At 56.0% G+C, this 22,116-nt stretch overlaps 1 protein-coding gene across 11 annotated transcripts in view; it reads left to right on the forward strand.

The window, feature by feature from the left end:
* HMCN2 (hemicentin 2) overlaps positions 1-22,116 on the forward strand; it is a 164,570-nt gene that overhangs the window by 100,964 nt on the left and 41,490 nt on the right. For all 11 annotated transcript variants that reach the window (XM_054501579.1, XM_054501581.1, XM_054501583.1 and 8 more), the window contains 20 exons: positions 987-1,100; positions 1,724-1,810; positions 3,191-3,382; positions 4,257-4,430; positions 4,569-4,682; positions 5,235-5,377; positions 6,367-6,517; positions 8,095-8,313; positions 11,044-11,157; positions 11,539-11,726; positions 12,364-12,460; positions 13,255-13,416; positions 13,567-13,680; positions 14,442-14,644; positions 15,325-15,406; positions 17,309-17,440; positions 19,810-19,953; positions 20,037-20,196; positions 20,283-20,407; positions 20,773-20,956. In XM_054501579.1, coding sequence (XP_054357554.1) covers positions 987-1,100; positions 1,724-1,810; positions 3,191-3,382; positions 4,257-4,430; positions 4,569-4,682; positions 5,235-5,377; positions 6,367-6,517; positions 8,095-8,313; positions 11,044-11,157; positions 11,539-11,726; positions 12,364-12,460; positions 13,255-13,416; positions 13,567-13,680; positions 14,442-14,644; positions 15,325-15,406; positions 17,309-17,440; positions 19,810-19,953; positions 20,037-20,196; positions 20,283-20,407; positions 20,773-20,956 — 2,899 coding nt within the window. The remainder of the gene's footprint in view (positions 1-986; positions 1,101-1,723; positions 1,811-3,190; positions 3,383-4,256; positions 4,431-4,568; positions 4,683-5,234; positions 5,378-6,366; positions 6,518-8,094; positions 8,314-11,043; positions 11,158-11,538; positions 11,727-12,363; positions 12,461-13,254; positions 13,417-13,566; positions 13,681-14,441; positions 14,645-15,324; positions 15,407-17,308; positions 17,441-19,809; positions 19,954-20,036; positions 20,197-20,282; positions 20,408-20,772; positions 20,957-22,116) is intronic.

Raw genomic sequence — 22,116 nt, forward strand, 5'->3', positions numbered from 1 at the left:
GGAAAATATCATGGATTTAGATAAATTTGGAAAAGACTTCCTGCTCTGCTCATCTAGAGAACCACAGTGAACATTTGCATAGCAAAGGTTCTGATAAGTCCTGCAGAAAAAAACAAAACAAAACTTTGGCACTTATATATAACATCCCACAGAACAGTAACAAGTTTTGGATGTGCTGATCTAAGCACCTTCTCCTCTGAATATTTATCCTCCTCATAAAATGGGTTTGTGAGGTTCTTGCTAGTATACAAATGAGGAACTGACGCCCAGGAGTCTCTGTCCCATCCAAATCCTGCAAGGACTTCAAGGCCCCTGAGGCTATGCCTCAGTCACCCATTGGTTGTTCCATGTAGCCCATGATGAGAAGACGAATACATTTCCTCTTGGGCATCACTTCTGAGCACTTGATAAGAATTGCCGGGTGCATTCTGTGGATAGGAATTCAGAGACTGCATTGGGCCCAGTGGAAAGAAATGTGGCAATCAATTAGTAATGTCTGCTCTGCGTGCGGTAACAGCAGTGGTGGCCTGTGTCCTGTGTATCTGCCCTCCCCACCCTAGTCTTGGGAGACCCTTGGGTTCCTCTGAGAGGGGCTGTCTCTCCCTGAGAGATCCTTGGGAGGAGAAGCCCTTTTACCATGTCTGTCAGAGTAGAGCAGAGGTCTGCTGGGCCAGGACTACATAACCCATTGCTCTCCCTTCAGCTCCAGCCAATCCCCAGAGCCAGGGGTGGCCAGGGTGACAGATACTTCTTGCTAGAGCAGGGTCCTCAGATTTATTCTGGTACGTGTCTAATCTCCAGGCAGCTCCATCCATTTGTTTACCCTCCTGGGCCTCAGTTTCTGGATCTGAGGAACAGGACACAATGGGAGACAGACACGTACACGTCTAATTATAATGCCTTTTCCTGCTGGGAAGCCGGGGGCTCAGCTTGGGACAGAATGCTGCTCAGAGCCCTGCTTGGGGCCCACGCCCCTCCCTCCCCAGGTGGCTGGATGCTGAAGATGACTCAGACACAGGAGCAAGACAGTGGCTTTTACTCATGCCTGGCAAGCAACGAGGCTGGGGAGGCGCGGAGGAACTTCAGTGTGGACGTGCTGGGTGCGTTACAACCCCATTCTCATGGGTGCCCTGTGAACTCTTCTGCACTGCCTGGGAGCTCCCAGAGGCAGGGCCCCAGACTCATGGCTCATGCTGTAGCAGGGGCCCAGCACAGAGAAGGAGGGAGAAGCTAAGCCTTGTACGCTTTGCCTCATCAAAAACCTTTGTTTAAGCCTGGGCAGTGTGGTGAAACCCTGTCTCTATTAAATGTACAAAAATTAACTGGGCATGGTGGTACACGCCTGTAGTCTCAGCTACTCGGGAGGCAGAGGCTGCAGTGATTGTGCCACTGCACTCCAGCCCAGGTAACAAGAAACCTCTGTTCTGGGGCTGCCATGAAACTTTCCAGAAACAGCAGGGACGATCCAAAGTGGAAGGGGGCAAATATTTTTGACACCACTAAGACTACCTGCCTCTCATCAGAGTCTTCTTCTGAGACACTGGTACTTCCATCAGCTAGCAGGAAATGTTTCTTAAACTCACCACCCTATGGAAACAGGCATGGGATGGGGAAACTGAGGCACAAGAAACGGTGGGCTCTTGGCTTCCTGTTCTGTGATTGTGTAGCCTGGGCGGGCCAGCCCCCCCCAGTCACTAGCCATTTGTCTCCCTGCTTCTCCCAGTTCCTCCCAGTATTGAGAACGAGGACTTGGAGGAGGTGATCAAGGTCCCTGAGGGACAGACTGCCCATCTTATGTGCAATGTCACAGGTAAGGGCCACATGATGTGGTGGGCTGGGAGAAGGGGTGGGAAGGCACCTTTAGAAAGGAGGGGATCCCTGGGGATCTGCCCGCCTGCCCCAGCCCCACTCCTCCTGACTGGGGTCTCTCTACGTCTTGGACTCGGCACCAGGTCCCGGCTCATCTTTACATGTGTTCTTCCATCCCAAACACTCTTCCCTCTCCCCACCTCACTACAGACCTCAGCTTTCAGGACCCTCCACAGGGAGTCCTTGGCTGGCCCCTAAGGCCCAGTGGGCCACCTCCACTGGGCTCCCACAAGCCCCAGTGCTTCCCTGTCCTAGCACTAACCCACATTGGACCATAGTGGCCTTGTGGCATCTGAGCTTCTTGAAGACCCAGCTGCTGCCTTGTCACCATGGTTTCCCCAGTGCCTGGCAGAGTAGGCTCCCATTAATGCTTATGGGTTGAAGGATGGATGGATGGATGGATGGATGGATGGATGGATGGATAGAGGGATAGGTAGGTGGATGGATAGATGGATAGGTAGGTGGATGGGTAGATAAATGAATGGGTGGATGAATGAATGAGGGTTGGGTGGATGGATGGATGGATGGGTGGGTGGGTGGGTGGACGGATGGTTGGATGGATGGATGGATGGATGGATAGATGGATAGGTAGGTGAATGGATAGATGGATAGGTAGGTGGATGGGTAGATAAATGAATGGGTAGATGAATGAATGAGGGTTGGATGGATGGATGGATGGATGGATGGATGAATGGATGTGTGGATGGGTGCATGGATGGATGGATGGATGGAGAGATTTGTGGATGATTGGCTGAATAAAAGGATAGGTGGGTAGGTAGATGGATGGACGGTTGGATGGTTGGGTGGTTGGGTGGGTGAATGGGTGGATTGATGGGTAGGTGGATGAATGGAGAAATGAATGGATGATTGGTTGAATGGAGGGATAGTTGGGTAGGTAGAAGAATGGATGGTTGGATAGTTGGATGGTTGGGTGGATGGGTGGGTGTGTGGATGAATGGAGAGATGAATGGATGAATTGATTGAATGGAAGGATAGGTGAGTAGGTAGATGAATGGATAGTTGGATGGATGGATGGGTGGGTGGTGTGTGGGTGGGTGGATAAGTGAGTGGATGGAAGGAATAACTTGTTTTTCTGTCTTGCCTGTCTATACGAAGCCATCTCTACCCATTCCTCAGTAAGGAGAAGGCAGCCGAATCACAGGGAAGCAGCACAGGCTGCTGCTGCTTCTTTTTGTGCTTCATGGCCTCTGGGCCGGGATGGAAAATTCACATCCCCTGACCCATCTGGGAGCAGCCTGTGACCCCTGGGCTGCCCTAGTCAAAGCCTGCCAAATTGTCTCATTCTCTGCGCTGCATACAGGCCACCCACAGCCCAAGCTCACATGGTTCAAAGATGGCTGGCCCCTGGCTGGTGGAGATGCTCACCACATCTCCCCAGATGGAGTCCTCCTGCGGGTCCTCCAGGCAAACCTGTCCAGTGCTGGCCACTACTCCTGCATTGCAGCCAACGCTGTTGGGGAGAAGACAAAACACTTCCAGCTCAGTGTCCTGTGTAAGTTTTGGGCATCTCCTGGCCACTGCAGGTCCTGGAGGGAGGGAGAAGCAAGGTGACTGGCTCCTTACAGACAACTTCCCACAAACCATTCTACTATTTTTCTTCTAATTCTCCGAGTTTCACAACAAAAATCATATAGCGACTCTATTGACTGAACATTTATTATGGGCCAGGCATTTCAACAGGCCTGATTGATTGAATCTTCACAATGACACTAGGAGGTGGGAGATGTGCTTGTCCCCATGTCATTGATGAAGCCCTGAGGCTCAGAGAGGTGACAAGAGTTATTGCCAGGCCCCAGGGTGGTGGGTTCACAACCAGGCATCTCTCCATCTCCTGAGGACAATACATACCTACTATTCTGTTAGCCTGGAGAAACAGAGCATCTATCAAATGAGAGGGGCACAGACCAGCTTAGAAAAATCTGTTTCTAAAATGCTGGCAGTTAAAAGGAGAGTCCCCTGCCGGGGTTGAAAGAAGAAATCCTGGGACCAATGAAAGCAAAGCTACTCTACTCAGCGGGGAACAAAGCCCCCCAACTCCCACTCCCCCCTCAAACAGAATTGAGAAGCCTCTGGTTAGTTGGTAGAGAGGCTGGATGTTGAGAAGCTATGGGGGAAATGGAGGCAGAAATTATTCAGCTTTCCCTTGTAGTATTGCTTAGTGTTTGGAGAGCTGGGCTCTGGGTCACCCAGGCCTGAGTTCAAGCCTGGCCACCCGGGCATGGGCTTCTCTAAGCCCCAGTTTCCCATCTCTGTAATGTAACTGACAGAAGTACCGAGGCCAAGCACTGGGGTCTGAGGCTTTCCTGGTCCTTAGTCTAGGGTCAGGGATCTCTGCTCACAAGTGCCTCCCTGGCCCCCCATCACAGTGGCTCCCACCATCCTGGGAGGGGCCGAGGACAGTGCAGATGAGGAGGTGACCGTGACTGTCAACAACCCTATCTCTCTGATCTGCGAGGCCCTGGCCTTCCCTTCCCCCAACATCACCTGGATGAAGGACGGGGCACTGTTTGAGGCCTCCAGGAACATCCAGCTGCTCCCAGGTGACGCCCTCTGGGGGGAAGGAGGGAGGGGACAGGTGACATGTCATCAGAGTTGGAGGAGAGGACCTGTGAGCCTGTCCTCATGCCTGGCATGAGGCTGCAGATTTGGGGTGACCCTGGCCACTGGCCCCCACACAGGTACCCACGGGCTGCAGATCCTGAATGCCCAGAAGGAAGATGCTGGCCAGTACACCTGCGTGGTCACCAATGAGCTCGGGGAGGCTGTGAAAAACTACCATGTGGAAGTGCTCAGTGAGTCGGGGACCCTGGTGCTCAGTGAGTGCTCAGCGAGTCGGGGCACAGCCGGGTGGGCAGAAGACCGCCCAGGAACCTAGGGCCCTAGGCACCTGAGCCACCCTTGGTGCTCCAGGGGGTCTCCATGTGGCATATGTCCTCTGACAGTCACCGGGCAGCTAGGGCAGGCTCCAGAGGACACGATGAGGAGAGAACAGTGAGTTAGGGCTTGGGCCACGTGGGCTCCCAGACCCACTGCAGTCCTAGCTTCCTCCTGCCACTTCTGCTTTAGGGTATAACCAGAGGCTCTGCAGATTGAGACTTGGGACCCCCAAGGAAGTCCTCTGAGGTGACCCCAGAAATTCCCCTGCCTCAGACCTGCCCCGTCCTATAACTTTTGCAGACAAATGCTCTCTCCCTTAAGTGGACAGCCAGGAGCAGGCTGGCTTCCAGGATCCCTGTGTCTCTTGGGCCGGCCCCCATGTCTGGGGCTACCCCCAGGACCAGGGTAAGCTCAGGGTCTCAGCACCCATTCCCCAGCTCTGCTCTCAGACCCCTCGTGCTTTTCAGTCCCCCCTTCCATCTCCAAAGACGACCCCTTGGGGGAGGTCGGCATGAAGGAGGTGAAGACCAAGGTCAACAGCACCTTGACCCTGGAGTGTGAGAGCTGGGCTGTGCCCCCACCCACCATCCGCTGGTACAAGGATGGACAGGTGAGTGTGGGACCTCCTGCGCAGCTTCTGGCTCTCACCTCTGCTTCCAGCTGGTTCTGCTTGGAACCTTCCAGAAAAGGCTTCCCTTAAAGCACCTAGCCCTAGAGCTGGTCCGGGCCCCAGTCACCCTTTATTTATTTTATTTTTATTTTTTTGAGATGGAGTCTTGTTCTGTCGTCAAGGCCGGAGTACAGTGGTGCAATCTTGGCTCACTGCAACCTCTGCCTCCTGGGTTCAAGCAATTCTCCCTGCCTCAGCCTCTTGAGTAGCTGGAATTACAGGTGCCCGCCACCATGCCCAGCTAATTTTTGTAATTTTTGGTAGAGATGGGGTTTCACCGTGTTGGCCAGGTTGGTCTCGCACTCCTGACCTCAGGTCATCTGCCCGCCTTGGCCTCCCAAAGTGTTGGGATTACAGGCATAAGCCACCGCACCCGGCCTTTATTTTATTTTATTTTTTTATTTTTATTTTTGAGACAGAGTCTTGCTCTGTCACCCAGGCTGGAGTACAGTGGCATGATCTTGGCTCACTGCAGCCTCTGCCTCCTGGGTTCAAGTGATTCTCCTGCCTCAGCCTCCTGAGTAGTTAGGATTATAGGCGCCCGCCACCACGCCCAGCTAATTTTTTATATTTTTAGTAGAGATGGGGATCCTTCATGTTGGCCAGGCCGATCTCAAACTCCTGACTTTGTGATCCACCCACCTTGGCCTCCCAAAGCTCTGGGATTACAGGCCTGGCCACCGCGCCCGGCCATATTTTTAATAAAAAGTTGAACTCTTTGTAAACTTTAAACTCTACTATTTTCACCCATGTGTGGCCCTTCTCATCTTTATGCTCTATGGATTTGGTTTTATAAACGTCTCAGGGTGTTCTTGTCACTTTATGCTGCATTTTTGGAGAATGTATTGAGAAGAAAGCACACTTGTCTTGCTGCTCTCGGCCCCTCATTTCTGATCTCCCTTCCCCTGACCCCCTCGTCCTCCTCACAGCCCGTGACCCCCAGCTCGCGGCTGCAGGTCCTGGGTGAAGGGCGACTGCTCCAGATCCAGCCCACACAGGTCTTGGACTCGGGGCGGTACCTGTGTGTGGCCACCAATGTGGCTGGCGAGGACGACCAGGACTTCAACGTGCTCATCCAGGGTGCGTGGCACCAGTGGGCCGCGGGTGGGGCATCAGCCAGTGTGAGGACATTGCGGGGCTGGCCCTCCGCAGGCCCCCACCATGTGTCCTGCAGCTCACATGCCACCTGCGGCATCGCCCACTGGCTCATCTCAGCCGCCCAGAACGGCATCCTGCCCCAACCCCTCTGCCTTGAGAGACCAAAGTCAAAGACATGAGGGCTGTGGCCCCAAATCATAGAATTGAGTGGTAGAGCCTGGAATGGTCTGATTGAGCGAGAACACCACACTCTTAGCCCCTCTGCCAGATGCCTCTCGCCCTGTTAGGGAAACCTGGGGATTTGCTTCAGAATCTCTGGTGGAGAGTAAGCTGAGTGGCTGCCTCAGTGGTTGAAATTGTTTGTGGGTGCCTGGGGCTCATTATATTCTTCTCTTGCTTGCGTCAGTGTTTGACGTTTTCCTTTTTAAAAAGTGAAGGAAGGAAAGGAGGGAGCTGGGAGTCAGAGATGCTGGGAGGGAGAGGCTGGGAGGCTGGGAGAGGGGGGCTGAGAAGCTAGAAAGAGGAGGCCGGGAGGGGGATGCTGGAAGGCTACATGGGGGAGGCTGGGGGGAGACTGTGGAGACTGGGAGGGAGAGACTAAGAGGCTGGGATGAGGAGGCTGGGGAGGAGGCTGGGATGAGGAGGCTTGTAGACTGGGATGGGGCGGCTAGGAAAGGGAGGCTGGGAGGGGGAGGCAGGGAGGCTGGGGGGGGAGGCCAGGAGGGGGAGGGTGGAAGGTAGGAAGGGGAGGCTGGGAGGCAGGGAGATGGGAGTGGGAGGCTGGGATGGGGAGGCTGGGAAAGAGAGGCTGGGAGGGGGAGGCAGGGAGGTGGGAAGGGGAGGCTGGGAACGGGAGGCTGGGAGGTGGGAAGGGGAGGCTGGGAGCAGGAGGCTGGGAGGCTAGAAAAGGGAGGCAGGGAGGCAGGAGGCTGACAGGCAAGCTGGGCAATGGATAAGTGTTCAGAACTAGGTTTTGCTATACAATGCCCGTGGAGTGTCCTGGCAGGAGGAACACCTGCTCCGGGCTGCTTATACCCTTTTTCATCTCTGGTGCTTCTGGCCACCAGTCCTCTAGCCCTGGCTCTGTCATGGACTGGGTATGTTACCTGGGGACAACCTGGGGATGACACGGCCCCCTCCGGGCCTCAATTTGATCCTTTGTGAAATGCAGGTGATCAAAGCAGGTGACCTTGAGGGCTCCCCTCCATTTCTAAAACTGATGATTTTGTGCCTCTATGCTCTGATAAATAAACATTGGCTAAAGTTTAGTATCTGGCTTCCAACTGTGAAAAATATTTCCATGTTACAGGGAGTCTTTAGCGTCCATTAGACATGAGCTGCTTAGGGAAGGAGCCTTATCCTAGTGCTCAGCACATAATAGTTGCTCAATAAACACCGGTTTAGGGAGTGAGGGAATTTAAGGTCCGTGACCTAAGGGAATGTTGCCCAAATAATGGATTTCCGCACCTGGGAGAGGCTGGGACAAGAATCTCCGTGAGCAGAGGTGCATTCCCCACCCCTCTGCTGTGCTTCCTAAGGGGTTTGTCTCCCCCACCCAGTGCCCCCCATGTTCCAGAAGGTGGGTGATGCCAGTGCAGCCTTCGAGATCCTGTCCCGGGAGGAGGAGGCCCGGGGCGGAGTCACGGAATACAGGGAGATCGTGGAGAACAACCCAGCCTACCTGTACTGCGACACCAACGCGATCCCACCCCCAGACCTCACCTGGTACAGAGAGGATCAGCCCCTCTTGGCCGGGGATGGGGTGTCTGTGCTACAAGGTGGGTCAGGGCTGCGTGAAGAAAGTGGGCGCTTTGAACTCTCCTGTGTGCTGCCTGCTGTGTGACCTTAAACAGAGCACACAACCACTCTGGACCTTAGCTGCAATTTGTAAACTGGGGCTACAAGTTCTTTGCCTATGTGAAGGCAAAGACTGGATTGCCTTTTGCCTCTGGTTTATAGAGCAGAGCCTCCTATCATGAGGCATGCCCTTCTGGGCTTCAAGATCCGTAATGTCGTTAAATGATCGGCAGAAGCTGCCACTTTCTCTGCAGAGGCAGCTGGCTTCTTTGTTAATTGTCAACAATTCTCATGACCCCAAATGCTGACGAAGCTCTAGCTGGGCGTTGAAGGGCACACTGTGGTGGCTGAACTTATGTCTTTTGTGTCTGGTTTTTTTTTTTTCTTTGTCTTTTTTTCTATTTTTATTTTTTAAGACGGAGTTTCGCTCTTGTTGCCCAGGCTGGAGTGCAATGGTGCAACCTCGGCTCACTGCAACCTCCACCTCCTGGGTTCAAGTGATTGATTCTCCTGCCTCAGCCTCCCGAGTAGCTGGGATTACAGGCATGCGCCACCACGCCTGGCTACTTTTTGTATTTTTAGTAGAGATGGGGTTTTTCCATGTTGGCCAGCCTGGTCTTGAACTCCCAACCTCAGCTGATCCACCATCTCGGGTCGGCCTCCCAACCTGCTGGGATTATAGGCGTGAGACACCACACCCAGCCAGGTTTTGTTTTTTCTTTCACCAAGGTGGTGTTTGTTTATTTAAGGTAATTTAATTTTTTTAAGTAAACCTTTTATTTTAGAATAATTTTTTGTAGGTGATTTTGACTTAAAAGGCTCCAGGGGTGGGGCTTAGAAATGCCCGGCCCACCTGGCTCATGAGGGAAGCCTGGGTGGTCTCTCTGAGATTCGAACTGTGTCCTGCCAGAGATGGGCCAGCGGTGGGGCTGGTTTTGGGGAGAAGTGGTCAGTTGCACAGGTCTCCAATGAGCAGAATCAGACCAGGATTTCTACTTTGGTGCTTGCAAGAAAAGGAGGTGGCCGGGTGCGGTGGCTCAATCCCAGCACTTTGGGAGGCCGAGGTGGGAGGATTGCTTGAGCCCAGGTATTCAAGACCAGCCTGGGCAACATCGTGAGACCCCATCTGTACAAAATATTTTAAAACTAGCTGGGCGTGGTGGCATGTACCTGTGGTCCCAGCTACTCAAGAGGCTGAAGAAGGAAAATCCCTTAAGCTCAGGAGGTCAAGGCTTCAGTGAGCTGTGATCATACCACTGCACTCCAGCCTGAGTGACAGATCAAGACTCTATCTCAAAAAAAAGAAAAAAAAAAAAAAAAAGAAGGAGGCCTCTTGCAGATCCAGGAGTGCAACTCTTACTGAACACTGTTAGTTCCTATTAGAAACCTCTGGACAGACCCCTTAACCTGGTCACTGACTACTGATCCTGACCCCAAGTCCTGGGTGCACAGTAGGCTCTGTCACCTGCTGATCCCGATCAGACTCTAACCATCAGCTAATCCCAACCAATAGCTGAACCCAGACCACAGCCACCAACTGCCCCCCAGTCCTACCCACTTACCTTCAACCCTACCACTCACCTCTTACCCTGACAACTGATCTCTAACCTCTGTTCTCTAATCCTGAGAACATAGGCGTCATGGTCACAGCTGACCTGAATTCTTACCCTGACCTTACACTAACCTCAAACATCAACTGACCCCTACAACGCCACTGCTGCCCCAATCCTGGCCACTGGGCTCTGCAGGCTCTTAACCTGCTCAAGCCACCCACAGCCCGGGCCAGCCAGCCCCAATCTAGAATTCTGAGCATGCAGTAACCCTAACCAGGCCCCCACTGGAGACCAACTCCAGCCCCCATAGATGCCAGGCTCTGGCCTTGGCTGGCTCTATTTTTTTTTTTTTTTTTTTTTCTGAGATAGAGTCTCACTCTGTTGCCCAGGCTAGAGTACAGTGGCAATCTTGGCTCACTGCAACCTCTGCCTCCTGGGTTTAAGCGATTCTCCTGCCTCAGCCTTCTGAGTAGCTAGGATTACAGGTGTGTGCCACCACACCCAGGGAATTCTTGTATTTTTAGTAGAGATGGGGTTTCGCCATGTTGGCCAGGTTGGTCTTGAACTACTGACCTCAGGTGATCCACCTGCCTCGGCCTCCCAAAGTGCTGGGATTGTAGGATTGTAGGCGTGAGCCACTGTGCCTGGCCCCTGGCTGGCTTTTGATCACAGAGGGTCCCAGGCGATGCCTCCCCTGTCCCCACCCCTACTCCTACCCCCACCAACCACCACAGCCCCAGGAGCTGCCTCCCTTGCCTCCTGAGTCTCTGCTTGGACTCTGCCCTTGCCAAGGAGCTGGGCTCAGCACAACAGCAGAGCTGAGCCAGCAACCACTGCTGTCACGCCCAGCACTGCCATGAAGGCTCAGGTTTGCCATCTGTAAGATGGGAGTGACAACAGCGTGTGCCCCACAGAGGCACTGTGGGACAGACCGAGAATGTGCAGCCCAGGGCCTGGCACGCAGCGAGTGGTGGCTGTGCCCTGACTTGACTCCACTCCACCCGTGAGCTGGGCAGGACAGGCTGATTCTCCTCATTTCACAGATGAGGCAGGGGACAGTCACATGCCCCAGGTCCACTCCAGAGGAGGGGGCAGCGTCCTTGCTCTTGTGGGTGGCTCTCATGCCGGAGCTCAGGCCTCTGTCCCATGTCCCTGCAGGAGGCCGGGTCCTGCAGATCCCCCTGGTGCGGGCAGAGGACGCCGGGAGGTACTCGTGCAAGGCCTCCAACGAGGTGGGCGAGGACTGGCTGCACTACGAGCTGCTGGTGCTGAGTGAGTGGCGGGGCCTGCAGGTGGGGATTCCCGGGACTGCAGGCGCTGTAAGGGCCTCCCTCGGAAGGGGACGAGGCAAAGTGCACGCAGTCTTGCTGTAATCAGAGGTTGAAATTGGAGTTACAAGCTTGGCCTCAAAAAATCATGCAGGACTGGGCACAGGTTCCAAGTCAGAAGCTTCCTGGCTGTGTGATGTCAAGCAAATCACAACCCTTTCTGTGCCCCTGATTCCTTAGCTGCGTCAGGGATAGGGAGGGCTTGGAGAGAAGGGCATGAGGATCCCGGCGAGCGCCTGACACCAAGTGCCACTCTCGCCTCCGCGGCCACCCCCGCCCCCAGGGACCTGCGCCGGCCCCTCAGCCTCTTCTCCCCCACCCCCAGCCCCACCTGTGATCCTGGGCGACACAGAGGAGCTGGTGGAAGAGGTGACAGTCAACGCCAGCAGCACCGTCAGCCTGCAGTGCCCGGCCCTGGGAAACCCCGTGCCCACAATCTCGTGGCTCCAGAATGGGCTGCCTTTCTCCCCGAGCCCACGGCTGCAGGTCTTGGAGGATGGACAAGTCTTGCAGGTCAGGGCAGCCCCCTGTACGGGCTAGGGGCAGTGGCTGCTGAGGCCCAGCACCACTTGTCTGGGAGCCAGGGAGGGGTCGTTATCTGCAAATGAGGCTCTTTGCTGGGAACCATGCTGGAGCCCAGCCAAGAATCACCTGTGAGGAGCCATGCTGGGCCAGCACAGGCCTGTGCACGGCATCCAAAGCTTCAGGAGACACCTAGCAAAGGATGCACATGAGTGCGAGACCCAGAGCCCAGCACCGCATAGAGCAGCCTTCCGCGGGACCGCCAGCTGGCGCGTGCAGAGCCGTGCCCAGCACTCAGACATCAGGCAGCCCCCTGAGTCCCCCCATGTGCAGACACAGAGCTGCAGGGACCCCGGGAGCCCAACACACACAGCACGGCCCTCCACAGGGGTGGGGGAGGCTCTTGTCACATCTGATTTGCTACAAAGAACCACCCAACACCAACCTCATATGCCCGCTCCTGAGCGCCACACAAGGCCCTGGATGGAGGAGGTTCCAGGTCTCCATGAGCTACCTGGGGCCTGCTTCCCTGGCATGGGATGGGAGGGAGTCCTCGCAGTCATTCCTGGCGGTGGTGGTGTCCAAGGGGTCTCAGGCATCTCCCAGGCATGGCTCCCTGCACCCACAGGTTTCCACGGCAGAGGTGGCCGATGCCGCCAGCTACATGTGTGTGGCCGAGAACCAGGCGGGCTCCGCTGAGAAGCTCTTCACCCTCAGGGTTCAAGGTGAGCTGGGCTGAGCAGGCAGCCCCTGTGGGTTCCTTTTCCCTCCCCAGGGAGCACTGCCTTGGGGCTTCCAGTATCCTGGGCTCTGGGTCCTGCAATCAGAGTTCAGGGATCCCAGCCTGGCCCCAGCCACATCCCGAGACAGAGAGCATTTGGAGGACCCTGATCACTACTGGGCCAACCCCAGGTGGTTTTAAGCAACTTTGGAGGTGGCCAGGGAACAGCTCTTTTGAGGCGTTAACACCACCATTACTGAGCACTTACTATGTACCTGACACGAGGCTAAGCACTTTCCCTGGGCTGACTCCTTCCAGCAGAGCTAGGTTAGCCAAGCTTTGCAGCTGTAGGAGGAGACTTAGGGAGGTCTCCCTCAGAGAGGAGTGGGGGGGTCTCACTGCCCCAGAGCCTGCGCTCCAAACCTCTGCAACTCATGACGTACACCGCACTGCAGTGGCTGTGAGTTCTGTCTCCAGATGGGGGGACAGCTATGGTCTCGGAGATGGAGGAAGACAGTGCTGAGCCCTCAAGGTCATGGGCTCAAACCTGAATTGATATCATAGCTCTGCCACTGACCAGCTGTGTGGCCTTGGAACAGTGACTCTCCCTCTCTGATCCCCTACCCAGTGTCCTTCTGTGTAAGAGAGTCATGGCAAATGGAGGTTTCTGAATTATTTGAAGTTGTGCCGAGGTGAAGCCCCAGGAGCTGGGTGAGGCTCAGGGTTTCTCTTGGGCTCCGTGATCCCCTACTGGTGTGATTCTCATGCCTTTCTCTACCGTGGTGGCTGTGGGGATAGTCCCACCACGAATCACAGGCCTGGACTTGGAGCAGGTCACTGCCATCCTCAACAGCAGCGTCTCCCTCCCTTGCGACGTCCACGCTCACCCAAACCCCGAGGTCACGTGGTACAAGGACAGCCAGGCCCTCTCCCTGGGTGAAGAGGTCTTCCTCCTGCCTGGTGGGTAAACTGAGGTGTCCGGCCCAGCTCTAAGGTTACATGGGGAGAGAGTTGCTTCCCCGACCTGGGACAGGGCTGTCAGTTGGGCAGGGATTTAGGACTGGAGGCTGGGCTAGAATGCTGGTGTGAGGGGCTGGCTCCCCCTGGCAGGCACCCACACGCTGCAGCTGGGGCGAGCACGGCTGTCGGACTCCGGGATGTACACGTGCGAAGCCCTCAATGCTGCCGGCCGAGACCAGAAGCTGGTGCAGCTCAGTGTTCTGGGTATGTCCATGTCTGTCCCCGACTCGTACTGTCCCTGCTCCTTCAGTCACCCCTCAGCCCACACCCCCTGGGGAACACAGCCAGGAGAGGGCCAGGAGGCACAGGGGGAGGCTGGGACGCCCACATGGATCAGCTCTGAGGAGGGGGAGCAGTGGGATGGGCCCCAGGAGCCTGGCTGGGGAAGGGGCCTCCCCAAGCCTTGTGTGGTTGGGGAAGCCTGTTTCACGATGGAGCCTGTTTCTAGGCTCGTGGTCTTCAGAATCCTCTTGGGGAAAAGCTGGTCCAAGGCGTCTTGAGCAAGGACTCACTGGAAGGTTCTTTCTAAGCCCTGGGGCTGGTCCATCACTTGCACGAACACCAGCCAGACACTGCGCCAGGCCTGTGGGCTCACAGCCATGCGGAAGGAGGGCTTCTACATTGGTTCACTGGAGCCACAGAGGGCTGAAGGGGCCCCGACAGAGGGCTGTAACCCAGCTGGGGCCTGCCCCTGTAGGAAAAACCCTGGATGGGGGCGGGCGTCAGCATCTCCCCCATCTAGGAGGCTGAGGCTCAGAGAGGCAGGAGGCTGTCCCTGGTCACTCAGCGGGTCCTTGGCGTGCTGGCCTGGTTCTCTTCCTCCAGCTCCCCTGGGTCTGTGCCAGCCTCCGGGGCTGGGTCTGCTGTGTGACCCTGGTGGGTCTCCCCTGGCATTTTCCCTGTGGCTGAGTGGGGAGGGCGCAGGGACAGCTGCAGCACCTCACTCTGCTATCTCCTGCCCCCAGTTCCCCCTGCCTTCAGGCAGGCTCCCAGCGGCCCCCAGGATGCGGTCCTGGTGAGGGTCGGGGACAAAGCTGTCCTGAGCTGTGAGACAGATGCGCTCCCTGAGCCAACTGTGACCTGGTACAAGGATGGGCAGCCCCTGGTCCTGGCGCAGCGGACCCAGGCTCTGCGGGGTGGGCAGAGGCTGGAGATCCAGGAAGCCCAGGTGAGCAACCTTGGGGGCGCGGGCAGCCATGAGCAGCTGCAGGAAAGTCGCCTCCCAGCCCTGGCGAGCTGCGGGGAGGAAGGTGGACAGGATGTGAGTTGCTGCCTCCTTGGCCTGTGGGACCCCAAACCGAGTTGATTAGCAGCTTCCAGGGTAGAAGACATGGGCGGAGCTCAGGGCTCTGGAGTCACGCTCCAGACCCAGCCCTGCAGTCATGGCATGAGCCCTTCCTGCCTCAGTTTCCTCAGCATCTAGATGCTTTTATCTGGTCCGCTCCGGCTGACCGTCTGAGACTCCTGGGGGTCTGCCCTGCCCTCCCTCCCTCCTTCCGTGGTGTGGATTAAATGCTCACAGTGTTTGTTGGATGAATGTTTGCTGTCCCCCTGGAAATCCATTCTTGGCCAGGCTCCATCCCCACAGCAAGGGGGACCTCTTCCTCCCAGCTTCGCCCAGGGAGGGAGGCCCCCAGAGCCTGTGTATTCACTGTTGAGGGGCCCTTCTGCTTCTTGAGGCTCTTGGAAAAGGCCAGAGCATCCTGATTCCCTTTGGCTCCCCTTTCAGGACCAGCATATTTGGGAGGCCCCTGCTCTGGAAGTTTTGGGGGCTAGATGCTTTTGGGGAGCTCTAGCACCCCACTTCTAGCTCCCGCACACAGCCACTGTGTGCTCTTCCTCTCTCAGGTGTCGGATAAAGGTTTATACAGCTGTAAAGTCGGCAACGTGGCTGGGGAGGCCGTGCGGACCTTCACCCTCACTGTCCAGGGTAAGCCAGGGACCAGCCTGGCCAACGTGACCATGGAGCCCCTAGCAACACCCAGGGCTGCCAAGGAGGACAAAGACAATAGCTGGGCAGAAGCAGTGCCACCAAGTGCTGAGGGCACGATGACTAGAATTTGTGTACATATCTATATCTATATCTATATCTACATCTCTTTCTTTTTGTAGAGATGGGGTCTCATTATGTTGCCCAGGCTGGTTTCGAACTCCTGGGCTCAAGCAATCCTCCTGCCTCAGCCACCCAAAGTGCTGACATTACAGGCATGAGCCACTGCACCCAGCTAATTTCTAGAATTTAAAAGACTAAGGTTAGCAGGCTCCAAATAGAACTCTGCCAGTGACCTGCGTTATAGAGCTTAGTAGAGTGACTTTGTCCCTCAGAGCCTAAGGTTTACCTTCAGTGAATGAGTCTAAAAGCAGAAGCTGCCTGCCAGGCACAGTGGACCTGCCCGGTCCCATGGATCCCATGGACCGCCATGACAGTGTCTATAAAGTGCTGGGCACAGGGCCTGGCACATGGGCACTAAGATGAAGGAGCCCTATGAGATCAGACACACAGGAGGCCATGTCACCTGCATCTTGATCCCCAGGGGGGCCTGTCCCATCCACCCAAGGATGGAGCACAGATGCTGTTTGATTGGACATGTGGCTCCAGCTGGGGTGAGGAGGAGCCTATTTACGCTGTCCAGGAAACTTGGCCAGATTTTCTGGCGCTCAGATGTCATGTTAGTTAGAATATAGACTTAGCTGTGCCACAAAGAGACCCCAAAATATAGTTGAGTAAATGAGAGAGTTTAACTCTTATTGAAAAGCCCAGAGGTGGGTGTCTAGGCTGGTGGGTAGCTCAGCTCCATGCGGTAGTTAAGGGACCCAGGTTCCTTCCCTCCTGTTGATCTTCCATTTCTTAGGTTGTTGTTCTTATGCATATGGTTGAAACTGGGACACGGCATCCTGTCCTGGCCCACAGGAAGCAGAAAAGAGCAGAAGTGGTGGGCAAGCATTTATTTCATGCAGAAGTTGCACCTGTCCCTTCTGCATGTATTCCATTAGTGAGCGCTCAGGCAGCTGGCTGCAGGGGATGCTAGGAAATGTAGTTTCTGCTAGAGTGATCGTGGGCTCAGCTAAAACTCTGCTATGCACAGTGGGAAGAACGGGCTGGGGGACACCAGCCATCTGCCACAGATGCCAAAGCCAGTAGCCTCCCAACCAGGTGAGCGGTGGATACATGCAACCCTGAGCCATATGCAACACAATCGTTGAAAAGGACTGACAAGATGGAGTTCAGGGGCTCATGCCTGTAATCCTAGCACTTTGAAAGGCTGAGGCAGGGGGATCACTTGAGCCCAGGAGTTTGAGATCAGACTGGGCAACATAATGAGACCCTGTATCTACAAAAAATAAAAACTAAAGTAACAAGAAAAGGACTGACACCAGGCTTGCTGCTCAAAGCTCCCAGCCCTTTCTGATGGCTACATTAATGAACAGTGGAAAGTTGGGGAATATCTGGTCCCTGAGAGCAAAGGCATTTCATCTTGAGCCTGGTTGACTCTGTTCCGCTGGTGGTGGCTGCCTGGGGTGTGTGACTTCATCCTGGTGGAGCAGGAGAGAGTGTTGGGATCGATTAGTGATGTCTGCCCTGGCACAGGTTAAGGACTGTGGGTGAGTGAGCCTCCCATTTACCATCCTTGGGCTAAGTAGACCCTGCTGGAGCTTTGCTTTGTAGGCTTTAAAATAGCCAGGCACTGGTTCTATTTATATTTGTGAATAAAACGTAAAATGGGAACTCCTAATTACCAGGAAGAGCTTCTTAGGCCTCCCTGATCTGCCTGAGGGGAAGGAAATGGGGGAAGAGTCTCAGAATTCTGACAATCTGGCTTTTTTCCTGCAGTGCCCCCAACATTTGAGAACCCCAAGACAGAGACAGTAAGCCAGGTGGCTGGGAGCCCCCTGGTCCTGACCTGTGATGTGTCCGGGGTCCCTGCACCCACAGTCACTTGGCTGAAGGACAGGATGCCCGTGGGTGAGCACATCTGTCCTTGTCTGTTTCGTGTAAAGCATTCCTTTTTTTAATAAGATGACAGCGGAAGCGGAAGAAGGAAGTTATTGGTTGTTGATGATCTTGGCAAAACCAGAGACTGGCGGTGCCGTGTCGGCCCCGCCCCATTTGTGTTTGAGTGAAGCGTTATTTATTGGCCCTTGGAATCCAAACATAAAGAGCGTCTCCTGTGGGGGTTTGGAAGCTCCTTTGCATCCACGCCCTCAGTCAGCTCCCACGAGACAGCAGACGTGGGCTCTCCATTGTGCAGGGCAGGTGCTGAGGGCCGTGGAAAGCCCACTGGCTGACAGCATTGGCCCCCAGAGCTACTCCTTGGTGGTGACTCAGTTCTGTCCTAGCTGGGCCATTGGTCAACCCCCATCCCCCATCCAGGCCTCCCCATTCTGGCCACTTCTGTGCCCACTGTTCCTCCGCGTGAGAGCAGAAGCCCCACATGGTCTCCTGGGCCCACTGTGCCTCTCATGCAGGCTCCACGTGGGGCAGAAAGGTCTGAAGGTGCAGCTCGGAGCTGGTCCCTTGTCTGGTGGAAATCCATCCACAGCAGGGGCCGGCACTGCCAGCCACCTCTCCCTGCCCCTCCATGCACTAAACGTGGCTGTGCTGGCTCCTCGAACCTGCCCCTCTCTCAGTAACAGCTTTATTGGGATATAATTCACACACTATATCATTCACCCACTGAAAACATCCAATTCAGTGATTTGTAGTACAGTCACAGAGTCGTGTGACCATCACCACAATCAAATATAGAACATTTTTATCACCAAAAGGACACCCCATACCCATTAGCAATCACTCCCCATTTTCCCCCCATTTCTTCTTCCCCCAGGCCCAGGAAACCACAAATCTGCCTTCTGTCTCCATGGATTGGCCTGTTCTGGGCATTTCACATCAATGGCATCATAGAGTGTGTGGCCTTTTGTGTCTGGCTCCTTCCACTTAGCATGTTTTCAAGTTTCACCCATGTTGTAGCATGGATCAGTACTTCATTCTTTTTTTTTTTTTTTCTGAGACGGAGTCTCACTCTGTTACCCAGGCTGGGGTGCAGTGCCACAATCTCGGCTCACTGCAACCTCCGCCTCCCGGGTTCAAGCGATTCTCCTGCCTCAGCCTCCCGAGTAGCTGGGATTACAGGTGCGCACCACCACGCCCAGCTAATGTTTGTATTTTTAGTAGAGACAGGGTTTCACCATATTGGTCAGGCTGGTCTTGAACTCCTGACCTAAGGTGATCCACGTGCCTCGGCCTCCCACAGTGCTGGGATTATAGGCATGAGCCACCGTGCCCGGCCAGTGCTTCATTATTTTTAAAAATTAAATTTTTCTCTTCATTCCCTTCTGTGGCCGAATATTCCATTGTGTGGCTGTGTCACGTGTTGTGCATCCACTGGTCAGTTGATGGGCATTTGGGGTGTCTGCATCTTTTGGCTGAGATGCTCAGTGCTGCTGTGAACCTCTGTGTTCGTGTTTCTGTGTGGACCTGTGTCGTCACCTCTCTCGGGTCAGGTGGCTGCAGGCCCCGCCCCCCTTTGCGTCCAGCTCTTGGCACATGTGTTCCCTGCCTGGAATACCTACCCAGGCTCCTGTGGTCACCTCTGCTGCCCCAGGCTGATTCCTGCTCAACATTCACGTCTCAGCGGAGGCTCACCACCTCCGGAAGCCCTCCCCCACCCTTCCTGTCCCCCAAGTTCCCCGGCTCCATCAGGGGCTCACAGGGCTTGTCAGCACTGGGTCCCCTTGTTTCATGGCCCCCACCCCTGGTACATTGTGAACTCCTTGAGGACAGGGACTGAGCTGCCCTCATCTTGATTCCCAAACTCTGCGCTGGACATGGGGCAGTTGCTCGTGTCTTTGTGTTGAAAGGCTGGCTGGATCCATGAGGATCTGGGCAAGGAGATCGGCCTGGGCTGGGGCAATTAGGGATGGCTTTGGGCAGGGGTGTGGCTGGAGAGAATGAAGGGGGAGGCCTGAAGGCCGGGAGTGGGAGGAGCCTGAGCAGAGGCCCGGGGGAGGCCCCAGGGTGACCTGTGTAGGGTCAGTGAGGGGCTGGTTTGACTTGAGCAGAAACCTTGATAGATGGGGGTAGAAGGGCAGGGCGGGGAGGGAGAGGATGGGAGGTGAGAGCTGGGCCCGAAAACAAATCCTGGACACTGAAGGGAGAGGGTCCCTTGGGAAGAGCTGTCTCAAGTGGAAGGAAATGAGGGAGGGTTCTAAGGAACAGAGACTGGGCTGGGGAAGGTGGGGACATATAAGAAGGAGCCTCTGCCTCTGTGGAGCTCAGTTTCCCATGAGCACAAGAAGGGGCTGGGGGATTCAGGGGACCCCTCTGTCCCACAGAGAGCAGTGCGGTGCACGGTGTGGTCTCCCGGGGGGGCCGCCTCCAGCTGAGCCGCCTGCAACCGGCCCAGGCGGGCACCTACACATGCGTGGCTGAGAACACCCAGGCTGAGGCCCGCAAGGACTTCGTGGTAGCAGTGCTGGGTAGGTCTGTGCCTGCACCCTCCTGTCCCACTCCCATGGCAGCCCCTGCCATCACCCAGGGCCTCACTGTACCCCTGCCTCAGTGGCCCCCCGGATCCGGAGCTCGGGCGCGGTGCAGGAGCACCATGTCTTGGAAGGGCAGGAAGTGCGGCTGGACTGTGAGGCCGATGGGCAGCCGCTGCCGGACGTGGCCTGGCTGAAGGACGGCAGCCCGCTGGGCCAGGACATGGGCCCCCACCTCCGGTAAGACTTGGCCCATGCCCTCCCCAGAGGCGGCAGGGCCCACGTCCCCTTACGCCTCTGCCCTGGGCCCTTCTTCCCTGTGGCAGGTCCTACCTGGACGGCGGCTCCCTGGTGCTAAAAGGCCTGAGGGCCTCGGATGCGGGTGCCTACACCTGCGTGGCCCACAACCCAGCCGGGGAGGACGCCAGGCTGCACACGGTGAATGTGCTGGGTGAGGAGCCCTGGGGCATCTGGAGGGTGATGCGTGGGCCTGGGCATGGGAGATAAGGTGACATGTGCGCAAAGCCCACACTGTGACCTGGGCCACGGGTCTGACTTCCCTGGGCCTCCATGGCCCATCCTCAAACTAGGGGACAATAATGCCAGCCCAGGGCATAGCGGAGATTCGGGAGGTGAGAAGAGAGTCAGGGAGTGGCTGTGCCCCCCATGCAGTGGGCCTCATCCCTCACAAGGGCGGAGACCGCTGTGGTTGCTGGCGGCAGAAGTCCAGGTCTCCACCTCTGGGATTTCCCTGGGAGGAGCCCACCTTCCTCCCAAGACCTCCTCACTACCCCTCTTTTTTCTACCCACCCTCAGTTCCTCCCACCATTGAGCAGGGAGCAGACGGCTCGGGGACCCTGGTGAGCAGGCCTGGGGAGCTGGTGACCATGGTGTGCCCTGTGCGGGGCTCCTCGCCCATCCACATGAGCTGGCTCAAGGACGGCCTGCCCCTCCCGCTCTCCCAGCGCACCCTCCTCCACGGCTCTGGCCGCACCCTCAGGTAGGGGAGATGGCAGACAGGCGTTGGCTATTCCACTCAAAGTGGACACGTGGGGATTGTCAGCAAATGGGAGGTGCTGGAAGCCAGGACTGGCTGCAACACCCACTCCCCACCCCACAGCGAGTGTGGACTGCGCCCCAGATGCTAATGCTAGGATGGGTCTCAGGGACCCAGATGCTGATGCTAGGATGGGTCTCAGGGACCCAGATGCTGATGCTAGGATGGGTCTCAGGGACCCAGATGCTGATGCTAGGATGGGTCTCAGGGACCCAGATGCTGATGCTAGGATGGGTCTCAGGGACCCAGATGCTGATGCTAGGATGGGTCTCAGGGACCCAGATGCTGATGCTAGGATGGGTCTCAGGGACCCAGATGCTGATGCTAGGATGGGTCTCAGGGACCCAGATGCTGATGCTAGGATGGGTCTCAGGGACCCAGATGCTGATGCTAGGATGGGTCTCAGGGACCCAGGGAAGGGGAGGTGGTCGGGGTAGGAGGAGTTGCAGGAGAACTCAGGTTTCAGGGAAGGAGAGACCAACTGGGCCACAGGAGACGAGGCCTGTTGGCTTTGGTGCTGTGGCTGTCACTGGGGACTGGGCAAGAGCAGCTCAGGAGGAGTGATTGGCGTGAAAGGGGCTGAGAGAAAGTGGGAGGACAGAGAGTGAAGCCAGTGAGCTGAGATGACTCCAGTGAGCTCTGAGGGCAAAGAGGGCTGCGTAGAAGAAGGGGAGCCAAGCTGTCCATGTGGGACATGGAGCTTCCCGAATTTGGGAGGCAGGAGGTCTGGCTTCAGAATGAGATTTGTTGGAGCAGGCAGCAGGAGTGGAGGCAGCTGGAGGCTTTATCCTGGGGGCACCAGGAACCCAGGTAAAGAGTTTAAGCAGGCCGGGCGTGGTGGCTCACGCCTGTAATCCCAGCACTTTGGGAGGCCAAGGCGGGCAGATCACAAGGTCAGGAGATCAAGACCATCCTGGCTAACACAGTGAAATCCCGTCTCTACTAAAAATAAAAAAAATTAGCTGGGCCTGGTGGCGGGCACCTGTAGTCCCAGCTACTGGGGAGGCTGAGGCAGGAGAATGGCGTGAACCCGGGAGGCGGAGCTTGCAGTGAGCCGAGATCGCACCACTGCACTCCAGCCTGGGCGACAGAGTGAGACACCA

This window comes from Pongo pygmaeus, chromosome 13, assembly GCF_028885625.2.
Source record: "Pongo pygmaeus isolate AG05252 chromosome 13, NHGRI_mPonPyg2-v2.0_pri, whole genome shotgun sequence".
Taxonomy (NCBI): domain Eukaryota; kingdom Metazoa; phylum Chordata; class Mammalia; order Primates; family Hominidae; genus Pongo; species Pongo pygmaeus.